The sequence below is a fragment of the Caretta caretta genome, chromosome 1, assembly GCF_965140235.1.
Source record: "Caretta caretta isolate rCarCar2 chromosome 1, rCarCar1.hap1, whole genome shotgun sequence".
Taxonomy (NCBI): domain Eukaryota; kingdom Metazoa; phylum Chordata; order Testudines; family Cheloniidae; genus Caretta; species Caretta caretta.
In genome coordinates, this window is record NC_134206.1 from 159,756,565 (window position 1) to 159,771,918 (window position 15,354).

At 43.4% G+C, this 15,354-nt stretch overlaps 1 protein-coding gene across 1 annotated transcript in view; it reads left to right on the forward strand.

Moving 5' to 3' along the window:
• RIPK4 (receptor interacting serine/threonine kinase 4) overlaps positions 1-15,354 on the forward strand; it is a 36,694-nt gene that overhangs the window by 7,139 nt on the left and 14,201 nt on the right. The window contains exon 2 of the mRNA XM_048865967.2: positions 10,311-10,602. Coding sequence (XP_048721924.1) covers positions 10,311-10,602 — 292 coding nt within the window. The remainder of the gene's footprint in view (positions 1-10,310; positions 10,603-15,354) is intronic.

Sequence of the window (15,354 nt, forward strand, 5' to 3'; positions counted from 1 at the left end):
GTAGGGCTGAGAGCTTCTCCCCTGCTCGCTTGAGGCTGACTGCCATAGCTCTTACAGAATTCCTTTGGTACAGGCATCAGGCTTATTATAATCAATATCAAGGACTCTTATTCTCCAGTATATAAAAATATTGCTGTGGGCGAGAGCATAACTTGTGACTTTACAGGTACAGTATGTAACGTAGTGGTGAAACATAAGAGGAATTAGCAAGACCCTCTTGGACTCTCTGTATCCCCTAATAGCTTAAATTTTTGACCTGGGCTACCTAGGATAAACAACCATGCTTGCATTTAAGCACAGTTTCAATGCTGCTGTGGTCAGACTAGATTTATCACACAGTTTGCTCTACCCCGGTAAACTGGTTTTAAACAAAAAGCAATTTAGGCCAGAGCTATGGGCCAGAACACTGACTTTTTAAAAACTTGGCTTTAATATAGTTAGTGTGGCCAACAAATGTGAATGGAGCCTATGTTATAACCTGGTGTGCAAACGGTGTACGTAGAGACTGATTAAACACAATGAAGACATACCCCCAGCTGCTAAACTTTCCCCATCTATACATGGCCGTTGTCCTACTTAAATGAGGACAAGGCCAACAGCTTTTGTCTTGTGTGCACTGTGCTGGGCTAGCCTCCTTCAGGCACTGGCTATGGTGCTTTGCCACTTGAGGCAGGCTAAGAATATTGCGTTAGGTCCATTTCAGTATGGCTTTTGCCTATTAGCTGGGAGCCATTGCCAAAGTATTCTGCCCTGCCTTAATCGGGCATGAGTTGGCTTGTGCTGCTAATGGGCTCCACCCACTGCTGCTCAAGAGGTCAACAAAAGGCAGCATTGAACGGGAAGTGCTCTGGCGCTTTCCATTCAAAGTGCAAATGAGGAAGGAGCAGGATGTGAGCTGGAGCTGCTTTTGTCCCATTGTGCTGGGGGACCTGATTGTGACATGAGTCGGGTTAGGGTGTGGCTACTGCAGAATCTGTTCCCATCCAGCTTCAAGTCCAAGCCATATTTTAACTAGGTCAGATTTATCATGTTGTAACGGGGTTAGTTTGCATGGTTGACTTCCCAGTCTGGATGGGACCACAGGTGCTGTTTTGTTATAGCTGTAAACTGTGCTAGCTACAGCCACTTCTGAGAGCTGCTGTTAAGCATTAAATTGTGGCTCTGCTTCACTGGACTAGTATGCACAAGTCTGCAGGATTGGGGTCTGTGCGTGGCTAGGGGCCACATCCCCTGGGAAAGAGGACAGTGGATTCCTTGGCAATAGAAGAAGACAGACCCCCATCTCCCAGGTAGGGTCAGCTGTCTCTTGTGCTCCTGGTGGCTCTCTTTAGGGAACAAATTTGTTCAATTAAAAATTCTTCTTCTGTAGACAAGGCCCTAGCTTAGTTGTAACACGGTATAGGGCACTTAGGTGGAGTGTTGCAACTGTTCTAGGCCAGATTTTGCCCCCAGGATCAGTGTATGGTGTGGACCCTCCATGCAAGGAGCTCCCCTCTCTTGTGAGAAGGGTCACCAGCCACCTCTATGGCGCACTCTCTCCCTTCCTAGGAATCCCAGAAGATTCTGCAGGCTCAGGATCTGCATGGAAGGAGGGGACAAGAAATGGGTTGCCCTGTTTTGGGTGGATGCCCATGGTTTCCCCCACCAAGTGGTGTCCTGAGGTGGTAATTGTTAGGTCAGAATAAAAGAATTAAGATTAAAATAGGCCAAAAAGTTGCAGATGATTCAATAAAAGAGAACACCAAAAAATTTAAAGGGTAAATTTGATTAGATATACTCAAACAATTGCTTAGGCTTTTTTATTCTGTGTTCCATTGAAGTAAAAATAACTCTTAAAATTAGCAAAAAGAAAAGGAGTACTTGTGGCACCTTAGAGACTAACCAATTTATTTGAGCATGAGCTTTCGTGAGCCACAGCTCACTGATGAAGTGAGCTGTGGCTCACGAAAGCTCATGCTCAAATAAATTGGTTAGTCTCTAAGGTGCCACAAGTACTCCTTTTCTTTTTGCGAATACAGACTAACACGGCTGTTCCTCTGAAACCTGTCTTAAAATTAGCAAATTTCCTAGACCTGTTTTGTTTTCAATATTGGATTAGGCTAAAGGACTGTCACTTTAATTTACTCAACTTGCTGCTGCTTTTATTCTCTCCAGGCGCTCAGGAATTTGGAGAGAAGCAATATTCAAATATTAGATTTAAGGAATCTGAAACAAATAAAATTGTCTCCAGGTTTGACATGAGGAAATTTAACCTTCTATGAGTTTTCACTAAGTTGGTCTTCATGTTTAATATTCTACTTTGCAATTGGAGAACCTCTTTCATCCATTGATTTCAAAGTAATTAAACAATTAAATGGATGCTCTTAACTTGAAAAATGTGTTTGTAAATTAAAGTTGTATGTGTATTGGTTAAGACTTTCGAAGCTGATGCATTTCCTAGCTAGATCTTAAAACCTCCGCTATTAGTATTATCGTCTTTTTAGATTATTACGTTGGGTATTCATTTCTATTCCTCGCTGTTCCTTTGCATATTGTAAGGTGAAAATATGTGAAGTCAGTTTCGCTGTTGCTGTGTTTGGGTTTCCAACATTTTGCTGCAATGCCTACAAAAATACTTGACAAGCATTAGGCTGCTGGTGTGCTGAGATCACAGCCTCTAATGCTGATCAATACTGTCTCATTGTAGCTCACGAAAGCTTATGCTCAAATAAATTGGTTAGTCTCTAAGGTGCCACAAGTACTCCTTTTCATTGTTTACTTGTAATCCTCTGTTTGTCCGTCACTTAAGCCAGGTCTACGCTACAGCCCTGTATTGATATAACTGCTGTTGCTTAGGGGTGTGAAAAATCTACATCCCTGAGCACTGTAGTTGTACAGACTTCCCCCCCCCACCCCCGCCCCGTGTAGACAGTGCTATGTCAATGGGAGAAGCTCTCCCATAGCTACCAGCTTTTGGGGAAGTGGATTAACTATGCCAAAGGGAGAAGCTCTCGCGTCAGCATAAGAGCATCTTCGCTGAAGTGCTGCATTGATACAGCTGCGCCACTGTAGTGCTGTAGGTGAAGACAAGTCCTTAAGCTTGAATTGTAAGCCTGTTGGGACGGGGAATGTCATTTGTTCGCTGTTTGTACAATTCTTAGCACAATGGGGCCGTGGGCCCTGACTAGGGCTCCTAGGTGTTAAAATACTATTAAAAAATTGCAGAGGAATGTCCTTATTTTAGAACCACTTCTTGCATTGTAAGTTTTCTACAATAAATTGTGGAAATGTTTATGGTGGCCTAGGGTATTGAAAACTTGATTTTGTTTTGTGTTTTTAAGGTTGAATTTAATTTGGCTGTTCCTATGAGTCTCCCAGTGTGCCACCAATTTCCTTCAGGAGCTTGTAGAAGTAACGCTGCCAATAAATGAGTGGGTTTTCCTTTCTGAGGCTTTCCTAAGCTGCTGTTATTGCTCAGAAGTTTTTGGGGTGGGATTGGGGAGAGGCAATACAAAATATAACACTAACTCTTTGATTATAGATTTTAAGGCTAGCTCAAACTAGCCTGAGTAATCCATGGATTAACAACTGTTGTTGTTTGGTCTAGTCCTCTTCTGGGAATCTTAAAAATAAACTTGGAAAAGCTCCAGGAAATATCTGTAATATAGAATTATTTTAACTGGCTTGGTACCAAATTTAAAATATGGGTCTGTAGTAATGGCATGTGGTCTTATTAGGAACATCTTTGTCTCCGCTGCATTTCTGTAGACAAATTCTGGTGGTGGTAGTTGGCAATTCTCTGATTAATGAGCTAGGTGTGCACCAGAAAGAAGTAGAGCAAGCTAATCTGAAGGACTAGTGGTGGACGAAGCAAGTTGTATTAGCCCTGTGGCTAGAATGGCTTTTATAGGCGGATATCAGAGGCAAAGGGGAATAAACTCTCCAGGAGAAATCCAGAGGTTCTTATATGCACTTGTTTGTTGAGGATATCTCATTCCCATTATAGGTTGTGTATGTAAAGGTCACGAAAGGAGACTCTTTGACTGGACATATTGGTATCTGACTCTTTGTGGTGGGTTCTGGGGGGAAAAGGAAGCTTCTCAGTTAAACCACAGACACACACAGAGATAGAGATATATATATACACACACACACACAGTCTACAGTGGGATCTGGGCTTATAGTACTAGGAAACATCATACTGGTAGAGAATGCTGCATTGTTGCTTGGATGTAAAAGTGAACAAAGCTCCTTTGTCAATCTCTGGTGAATGTGTGGGTAGAAGTTCAATGTTCACGTAACACTCCTTGAGAAGAGCTGAGAGAACTTAAATGGCCTAGCTAATGTTCTCTCTCTGCCTATGAAAGGTTCAGTCTCCCGTCTTTAGCTACCACTAAGTTGGGGGGTTTAGTTACAATGCCATAGTGAGCCAGTATGGCAAACAGTGTTTGAGTCTGCCAGCGTAGAATGGATTGAGAACTATGTTAGCATGAATGAAGGAATCTTTTTGGCTGCAAATATGTGGTAGCCCAATAAAAAACGTATTATCTGCCTTGTCCACATTCCATTTTGAGGGTCAATTAGATGTTAGTAATATGATATATTCCATTCTATGCAATCAATGAAGTGGGCTGTAGCCCATGAACGCTTATATATGAAAGCTTATGCTCAAATACATTTGTTAGTCTCTAAGGTGCCACAAGTCCTCTTTTTCTTTTTGCAGACACAGACTAACACGGCTGCTACTCTGAAATCAACCATAAGTGTCTTTCAAAGCATTGTGCTGCTGAAAATTGGAGAAGCTTGAAATGAGCAGTGGAAGTCAGATGTGTCAGAAATGGGTATTGTGGCATGACACAGTTGAAAGGATTAGTACGTAAAACCCAGATTTGAAAAGCTGCTAGGTAATTGTTCTGCTTCTGGATCACTGCTCAGCCAGTGACAGTTTGTTCTGATGATATTACTGGTATTCCTTGCTAGAGAGTTGTGTGGTGTAATTCTTTGTAAATGGGATGGGTCTCTCCTTGCCTGGGAGCATTCCAGCTGTTTTGCTCATGTAGGTTGTCTGGAGATTAATACTCCTGATTCTTTCTGACTTCCCTCTGGGTCACTATCTGTGTCTGGAGTAATAGTTAACTTTGTTTAGATTCTTCTCAGAAAATGCATAACTGCTAGGATTACTTGGTCAATGTTAAAATTGTATTCCTCATCAGAGTGCAATCCTTAGGGCATAACAAAAGGAGATAAATGCCAATATAGAGGTTCTCAAATGGCTTTCATTCTGACTGTAATACAAGGGAAATAATCAAGGTTGTCTTTATAAGAAGACTGGGAGGGGGACTTACAAAACTGAACAATGGGTTATCAAGTTTCTTCAAATCACTGAAGCTCACTTCTGTTTTTGATCAGCCCTTGTGCGCATATGTCAGTTAACATCTGGTTCTGTCTCTTGTGTGTTTTGAGGGAGGGTCTCTATTGTGATAGAGGAGGCATTTGACACAGCCTCATTCCTTTTGGAGTGGGTTGCAAAAAAATAAAATTCAAAGAATGAAGTGACGTCAGATTGATATCTTGAAAAAGACCTTTAGGCAAATCAGAAACAACCCTTTTAGGTATGCCGAAGGTCCAAGTTGTTAGAGTAGCCCTTCAGCTGATTAGATAACTATACATATTGCTTGAAGCTAGCCCATCTGCTAGTATATTCTTCTGATACAGTGCATTCTGCTGGGGTAGTCCTAGTTACAGAATGCTGAATAAAAAACAAATTTTTGAGCAGTACTATAAAATATATATTAATTGGAATTATGTGAGATAATCATAGATGGAAGCTCATTTCTTAGTCTACCTCCACTAGTGACCAGCACGTGGGGAGACAAAGCAACACTGAGTAGAGAAGATCACTATAGTAGGAGGATAATTGATCTCTCGGGTTGTAATGTAGGATATTGAAGCTGATGGGGTAATAATAAATTGGGAATAGTTTTGTGCCCTTTGATTAAATAACATCAATTAGAAAGAACATTCCGTTTCTTTATGTAGGTGCATTTAAAAGTGGTGGTGTTCCCCAGCACCAGCAACTTGTACTGAATGTCTAGCTGAATAACTAAAAGCATGTATTAAACTCTTGATCTCTTTAATTGGATTTAATTTTTTTTTATATATATACAGTGTTCTGTGTGGTAGCATTAGCACCTACATATCCAGGTGATAAGCACTTTAAAATCATTGAGGATTGTATTCTGAATGCCCGGCAAATTTTGCACTATCAGAAAGAAGGGCCAGTTACAGATCTCTCACCTTGACTGCTGTTATTGAAAAGAACTTGTTTGGATCAATGGGCTAACGATAAACACTGTCCAAGATTTTCAAACTGACTAATGATTTTGTGTGCACTGAGACCCCCTTTTAGGCACTTTACTTTCAGAAAGTGCTGAGCACCTGCCCTCTGAAAATCCTTTAGGGCTTCTCAAGGTGGGCACTCAAATTCACTGGTCACTTTCTAAAAACTCTTTGAGCACTAACTATACAGGGAGGTTACTCTCACGTAGGGGAGGTGGTGGAAGGCAGAATCTTTGCTCTTGCTGTAACTTCAGACCCCTTCATAACCAAGAAACCCCATATTTGTGAATGTGGCTCCATTTACATGGTTAAGTGGTTGCTGGGTGATTCTTGCTAACTCCACCATGGAGTGTTCAGACAAATTTTACACCTCTTAGACTCCAAAGCTAGCTCAAGCCTGATGAATTATGCTGGCTATGTATGTGGCTTGAGGGCAAGGAGTTGGTTGTTCTGTTCATGGGAGCTCCCTTCCAGCATGCCAAAGAGCAGCCTCCGTGCTTGTCTACAAAGGCAATTATTTCAAAGGAAAATTGCTGAAGGCAGCAACAAGAGCCAACATGGATAATAGAGGAGAGGTTCCTTCCCCACACTCCAGCTTTTCCTTCCTTCCTCTCCAAAAAAACCACTTATTTTCTTCTCCTCCTCCTCCTCCTCAAAAATTCACATAGTATTCCAATTCTAAAAACTTGGCTGTTAGGTTAGTGTCTTCTTCCTGCTAACTGCAAGTCACTCATCACTCAACAGTACCACACCAGATTGTTACGTCTGCTAGACAGGATTTTTAGTTACCAGTTGCATTTTTAATTTTAATGACTGATGTTGATTCACTTATATTTCCCAAGAATGACCCAATGGAATTTTTTCCTGCCCCAGAGTGTGGAGAAATAGTTCAAGATAAAATGTTAAGATCTTCAATTGAAAAGAGCTAAAGCCTCAAGGCTTAGGTTGATGGCCAGCACCTGAAATCTCTTAAGAAGCATTGTTGATATTTAATTTTGTAGCGAATGTTTATCTTGCTTGGGTCCAGAGGTGGATTTACCATGAAACAAATGGGGGGGGGCGGGGCGGGGTGTGCGTGTCACCAAAATGCAGGACAAATCTCATCTGACAACCTGCCCCTGAGTCCCTGCCAGTGGCACGGCCAGGCGCAGGCAGGCTACCTGCATGCCATGGCCAGTGGTCCCACGCTGCTCCTGGAAGTGGTTGGTTGCTGGCACATCTCTGTGCAACCCTGGCCGGGGGGGAGGCAGCTCCGTGCACTGCTCCCATCCTAGGCAGCATGCAGAGATGTGCCAGCAGCAGGGCTAAGGCGGCTCCCTGCCCATGCTGTCTCCCTCACTCTGCCACGCCGCTCCCATAAGCAGCCGGCATGTCCCTGCGGCCCCTGGGGGGGGGTGTCTCTGCACATTGCTCCCATCCCGAGCGCTGACTCTGCAGCTCCTGTTGGCCTGCACCCCAAACTTCCTCCCAGAGCCTCCATCCTGCACCCCAAACCCCTGCCCCAATCAAGGTACCTCACTTTATTTTCATTTACTTCCTATTACTTACAATGTAGGAGGAGGATGAAGAAAAAAGAATGGAAAAACGGGGGGAGATAAGAGAGAATGTTCTTTTTCTTGGCTGAGTTGGGGGGGGGCAGCAAAAATAAAGCTGCGCGCAGGGCCCCACTAACTCTAAATCTGCCGCTGCTTGGGTCGCCCGTTCTGTGAGCAGTGTAATTTGAATTTCAAATCTCTGATCTGGAGCCCCGATCTGCACTGAGAATGGTGGGGAAGAGAGTCACATGGCTCACTTAGCTGAATGCTTGGTTCAGCACAGCCTTATGCTGTGATATGCTGGACAGTGTAAAACTCTAACTTTTTTACATTTATTTATTTTTGTTACAAAGTTGATTCCTAAAATCAGTCGGTAAATACTTGGAGCACCGTTAAGTATTCGGCATATCATCTTGATTTTGTTAAACTGGTTTCATAGCATAACTGTCCTTTCTCTAGCAGAATAATGATCCTCTTCTAGAGTAGGAATTTAAATTCCTCTAGCACAGAAGAGTAGTGGGCTAGATCTTGCTCTACTCAGTACCTCCTTTTCAAATTTTACAAGGTTGCATTAGCAGCTTTGGCATTTGCTGTGGAATTCCATGGATCTTTCCATTCCTTGCACTTCAGATCATAGCATAAGTAGTAGCAAAGTTTCTTTAAGTAATTTTCTTTATAAGCTCTATCAGCACTTAACTTTTCTGAGTAGTAGGTGAATCACGTGTGATTAAAAAGCCAGGTTCTATATAATAGCTTCATAAGGTGTGCAACACACTTAGGACCAAATCATCGGATCATATAAATTGATATTTTTCAATTAAAGTCAACAGAGCTTTAATGACTTCCACCACCTTGAGATCTGGCCCTGGGCATTTATCAGAACTGCTGGTTCTAATTGACTGAAGTGACGAACCACACAAGTATTACAGTATGTCTACACTGCCCATGTTACAGCGCTGCCGTGCTGTGACATGGGCAGTGTAGTCACACTTCATCGCTAGGGGAGAACGAGTGCAGCTTCCAGCAATAAAGCGCTGTCTATGCTGGTGCTTTCCAGTGCAAAAACTTTTGTTGCCCAGGGTTTTCTGTTTTTTGGTCCCCCCCGAACGACTAAACTTTTAGCGCTGAAAGTGGCAGTGTAGACACAGCCTTAGTAGAGGTGGTAGGAGTTTTCTGCATTTTAACATTTTCAGCATTTTTAGTGAAAAGTTGTATGTGTTTTCAAACAACTTTTAAGTCCAGATTTTCATTGCATTTTAAGGGGAAACTAGTGCTTCAAATCCACCATGCTGAAGAACCAAAATGCAGAAGTTTTATCTATTCTTGCATAATTGATTTTATAGCCCATCTTCCAAAATGCTTCACAAAGGTTTTAAGAACATAAGATGTTTCATTTTAGAAATTACTGAACTCAAACTTTCACTCCCTAGTGCAGCTAAGGTCCTCCCAACTTGGATAGCTCGTGTGTCTTGCAAGGGCTTGCATGGAACAAGAGCTTCTGATGATACATGACTTCTATACCTCTTTTTGTTGCTTGGAGAACAGAAGCAACCTGGTTTTATTGTTACCCGTGAGCCAAAGTTGCACAGTATGTTGTCCTATTGTTAATTTTTGGTCGTATTCCTCCCTAACAGGTGACCCTCTCTCTTTCTAGTTCTCTCTCCTTTATATAAAACTTAGAACGGGGTCCCTTGTATTGTCAGATTTGGTCTTAACTTCAGGTAAACAAATACCAATGACTAGATTGTGAAATCAGCACTAAGTCTTCTGCCTTATTGCTTGCAGTGTGGGATCTTGTTCTGGGAGGTAGTGAATGGCCTCAACTCCCATTGACTTTTAAAAGGAGCAACTCATGGGGTCAGACCGCACATGGTTTGTAAATAATGCTTGTGTTGCACAGTGTAGTGACAAGTCTGGATACATTAGATACTTACCCAACTGGGCCTGCTAACTTAAAATGAAGGTCAACATTTTCAGTGCTAGCTAGAGCTGGAAGACTGTAGTAACAAACTGGATTTGGCCCATGTTGGAAAGGGGACTTTCATGATACTGTGTTCATCTAATTGGAAAAACTCCCCTCTCTAAGGCTTTTGTCCCCAGACCTAATATAACTTTGGTTACTTATGTGTAGCAAGGCAATCTGAGCAATACTGTCCTATCACAATTAGAAATGAGCTTGTCTTATAATTCACAAAAGGCTAATGATTTTAATAGCCAAGGGAGTTTAAGATTATGGTATATCTAAGCATTAAATGTGCTCTGTTCAAAAGCAAGTGCTGTGCATGTAATCAGTGGATGAATGGATTTAACACTAATTGTGGATACTGTACATCATCTGAGGCTCAACCAAGTAAGGATTATTAAATGCATTATTCAGTCCTGTGAGCTAATGCGTGTGTATGTGTTTGTTTTGTGAATGACTATTGAACCCTGTATGGTATGTTCCATTTCATCTAGAGAGCGTATGGAGCTATTGGAAGAAGCCAAGAAGATGGAAATGGCAAAGTTTCGTTACATTCTTCCTGTGTATGGCATCTGTAAAGAACCTGTTGGCTTGGTCATGGAATACATGGAGACAGGATCACTGGAAAAGCTCCTGGCCTCAGAACCGCTGCCGTGGGAGCTACGCTTCCGAATTATCCATGAGACAGCTGTGGGTATGAACTTCCTGCACTGCATGTCCCCGCCACTACTCCACCTGGACCTCAAGCCTGCCAACATCCTGCTGGATGCTCATTATCATGTGAAGGTAATGCCTGGGGTGTACTCCTATTTGAGTGTGCTTTTAGGTCTCACTTCTGTCCGACGGTATCTTTGCATGACTTTTGCTGATTTCAAAGGGAGTTGTACAGGTATGTGAGAGCAAAACTGTGCCCAGAGGGTTCAAAATAAATACTTGTAAGCCTGATTTGTACCATGTGAAACCTGCTTTTTGGGTTTAGTTAGTAATCATCTCTTTCCCCCACCCCATTCTGAAGTGTTGCACAACAGGCTTGGTACAGGCTATAAGGTCTCCCTCTGAAGAAGAGACAAGTAGTAGATCTAGGGCTAGATTAGTTGTAAAAAAAAAAAAAAAAAAAAATAGCAGGGTCAAAGTTTAGCAGAAAACTCTGGCTTTTAGGCCTCTATCAAATAGCTCGCCCTTGTGATGGGGGATAAGGCAGTAAACAGGGAGGGGAAAAGAGATGTGGCCCTTGGAGGGATAACTTCTAAGCCATTTGTGTCTGTTCCAAGATCTTCCACAGCACCCACTTAGCAACCCTATTCCATCTGGGGCCTCTGCAGGCATGCCCGAGTCCAGTCAGTATTAGCAGGCTTCAAGCTGGAATCCGCAGGAATGACTGAATTCCTGGAGGTGTTATGTATGTTCCCCCCCGCCCTCCCCCGACTGGTTTCACAGTATCAACTCTGAGCAAAAGTGGACCTCCCCTAGCCAGCCACACCCATCATAACATTCACTCAGAGATTTTCATGGGCTTAGTGTTAAGAAATTCTTCTTTCACTTAATTTCCCACTCATCAGCCAGGTCGTGACCATTTGAGGTGGATTTTTCTAGTCCTGTCATTCACTCTGTTAAAAATGTGGGCTTTCCTTGTGTCTGGAATTTGAGCTCGGTGCTTGTTTTCTAGGTTTGGGCCTGATCCTGCCCCTGCTGAAGTTGGTGGCAAAACTTTTATCTTCAAGGGTGCAGGATTTAGCCCCTTGTTGGCTGATGTTTGGTGATCACGTGTATCAAAGTGGTGACCTGCCCCCCAAATGGATAAACAGCTTGTTCTAGTCTGTCAGCTCCTTTTTGAGTTCTTTACCCTAGAATGAACCCAACTCTTAAATGGTAAATCAATAATTTTAGTACAAAGTCATTTAAAAGACACCCTCATGCACCGCGCCTTACTGTTCCTGACCCAAGCAGATCTTTGTATATATGCTGCAAATATGAGTGGTGCGGTGGGCCAGCTCTGTACACGTTCTAGGTGTGGAACAGTATCCACTCCCAACAACTTCAGTGGTGGTTGTGATTGTACTTCTCCTCTGAAAATCATTTGGCAGACTTACAAAAGTCAGGCTTTGATTTTGTTTGTTAGCAACATTTAACAACTATCCAATTTAAAAAAAACAAACAAACAAACAAACCACAAATCTCCTTACTGGTGGGATGGAGGTTCAGAGCTATAGTAAACATGTTTTTTAGGTAAGTCAGGCCGTGTCTACCCTACAGACTTCTGGCAGCACAGCTACATTGGTCGGGGTGTGAAGAGATGTGAATCCTGACCAGCACAACTGTGCCAGCAAAAGCCCCTAGCGTAGATGCAGTGATATCCACAAACTGTGCTCTGGCCAGTAAAGATCGCCTAGCTCCAGTGTGGTGGAATAAGCTATGCTGATGAAAGTGAATTTTGCCCATATAAACGGAGACTACACTAGTAGCCTCTTGCCTGCAAAGCACCATGACACACAAGTTTAGACCTTGCTTCAAGTCTGAGGCCATCTCACTGGTGGCTAAGCCTTTTGGTGGCCTACTTCTTGGGTGGTCCCTTCCCAAGAAATAGATCACAATATAGTGGCTTAATGGTTCTTGGACAGTATCATAAAGGACTATATACATGGCTGTTCAAAGCATGCTCTGCATATCTATTAAATGCTTGGAGGTTAAGTATAAAGTCCTCCATTGCCTATGTTTATTGAATCCCAAATTCTTGGCTCATCTGTAATCAGTCTGAAAGTTTTTGTGTTTTTTTGCATTTTTCTTTTAGGATTACTAAAAGCCGCATAGTAAGCGGGTACTAGTCGGCATATATTTGGATGATGATAGAATGGGAAGGGGGCAATGTGTAAAGTGCTAAAGGCACCAACAAATGAGGATGGTGCTGACGTCTGTAACATGCTATGCTCGGAGGGTGCAGTACAGTTTAGCAACCTGAGAGCCAAATCTGGCTCCCACTGGCTTCGGTGGGAGTTGGATTCCACCCTGAGCAAGCAGACATGCAAGGTTAAAGCCATATTCTTCAGGCACATGCAAATGTCAGTGTGGTACATGCATACCTACAGACAAACTGGAGAGACTGAAGATGCCTTTAATTCATGAGTATGTAAGTTGGGTTTCTGCACTCAAGAAAATGTGGCCTCAAAGCTCCTTTTTGTGTAGGGTGAATCTCAGGGCTGGTCTACACTGAAAACTTACACTCCAGAGCAATGTAGCTATGCCATGCCAGCCTCCCCACTGCATAGACAGAAGTCTTCTGTTGACCTAGCTACTGCGTCTCAGGGAGGTGGATTAACTACAGCAAAGGAAAAACCCTTCCCTTCACTGTAGTGAGCATCCACACTTAAGGCTTGGCTTCACTTGCGAGTTAGAGTGCATTAAAGCAGCCTCGGGTGCTTTAACTCACAATGCGTCCACACTGGCAAGGCATGTAGAGCGCCCGGACTCCGCAGCTGAAGTGGTCCTGGTAATCCACCTCGACAAGAGGCATAAGGCTTGCTGTGCCCTGGCTGGAGCACCATGGAGCCATTGTGGACGCCCTGGTCTATTAATGTGCTCTGATCCGCCTCCAGAAGTGTCCCACAATGCCTGTTCTAGCCACTCTGGTCATCACTTTGAACTCTACTGCCCTGCCCTCAGGTGATCAACCGTCAGACCGGCCCTTTTGAAAATCCCCTTCCTGTTTGCTCAGCCAGGCGTGGAGTGCTCTCAGCGAATCTTTCCAGGTGACCATGCCTCCACGCGCCAGGCGATCCCCAATATGGAGCAGTGGCGAGGTGCTGGACCTCATCAGTGTTCTGTGGGAGGAAGCTGTCCAGTCTCAGCTATATTTAGCATTTTAGGTGTAGACATAGCCACACACCTTGCAGCCTGACTTAATATGCATTTTTCTTCCTGACAGGCTAATAGAGCCTGTGATTCAGGTACTTTTCCTTTTAAATGGCAGCATAATTAGCAGGTGATTGTTCACTCATTTTAGGAACCAGCAGTTGCAGGCTGCAAAAGAAGAGTGGATTCATGTTCTAGGAGAAAAGGTTCTTTACAAAGTGTATGTCCTTAAGCCAGGAAACCAACAAACCAGCTCCCAAATGCAGTAAACCAGAAATATTCCTGTATGTCTTTCCACTTTTTAAAATAAAAACCGCACCCGTCTCTTTTTACAAGCACAATATTTATTTTAAAAATTCCATGTGGGGATGATATTAGTTTCTGTGCAGCCCTATTGCATTAGTCATCAAGTGGATGCCCTTGTACCATAAAGTTGTCTCTGGGGTGTTGCACAGTATTTTTGTTTAATTTTATTATTGAGGAATAATTAGCAGGGTGGTGTAAACCACAGCCGGAAACAAATTAATAGAAGAAATCTATTTCAAAGAGTTCAAGGTGATGTCTTGTCATCTGTAAATGATATATTTACGGTAAGGCTTTGCTAAGCTTTTTTTTTTTTAAGTTCATGCAGCTGTTGTACAAGTATCCTAGAAGTTAAAGATGGAAAAGACCCAGTAGATCATCATCTAGTCCAGTTCTCTGCTCATGCAGGACTGTTTTCCTACACTACTTTTTCTAGTGTCTCGTTCAGTTCCAAGCAATGGGTCTTTCCAATACTTCCATTGGGAAGATGATTCCACATATTAATAAGCGTCGCTATCCGGAATCTTTTCCTGATATTCAGCCTGTATTTTCACTTTCTTAATTCTGACCCATTACTCCTTATTGTTCCCACTTGTACCAACCTAAATAATTCCCCTCCCTGCTTAGTGTTTGCCCCCTTCAAATATAGACTATAGACTCTGTCTCCACTTCTCACTTAGCCAAGCGAGACATAATTGGCTCTGGCAATCTTTCTTGATAATATTATGATTTGGATGGTTTGAAATAACTATCTCTTCTCTGCATTCCCTGTGATTTGTCAATATCTGTCTAGTAATTGGGTGCCCAGGAACAAATGCAGTATCTCAGATGCTGCCATAAAGAGCCATTAGAGTATTAATTTCTTGATCTGATGCCTCTTCATCAGAGGTGAAAGTAAGCTGGTACACCCCGGTACGCCGTACCGGTAAGAGCCGGTGCGCCATACCGGGACTGGCTTTCCCAGACGGCAATTTAAAGCCCTAGGGTAGCAGCGGCAGGGCTCCGGCGGGGATTTAAAGGGCCAGGGCGGTAGCGGCGGCTGGAGCCCCAGGGCCCTTTAAATCCCCGATGGAGCCCGGCCGCCGCTACCCCAGGGCTCGGGCAGCAGGGCTCAGGCAGGGATTTAAAGGGCTCAGGGCTCTGGCAGCCACTACCACAGCAGAGCTTTAAAGGGCCTGGGACTCTGCCAGAGCCCTGGGGTAGCGGTGGCAGCCGGAAACCCCCAGGGCTCCTCAGTGATTTAAAGGGCTCGGGGCTCTGCTGTGGTAGCGGCAGCTGGAGCCCTGGGCCCTTTAAATCGCCCCCGAGCCCCTCTGCAGCTGGTAGCTCAGGGGTGATTTAAAGGGCCGCTACCACAGCTGGAGCCCAGGGCCCTTTTTAAATCAAGAT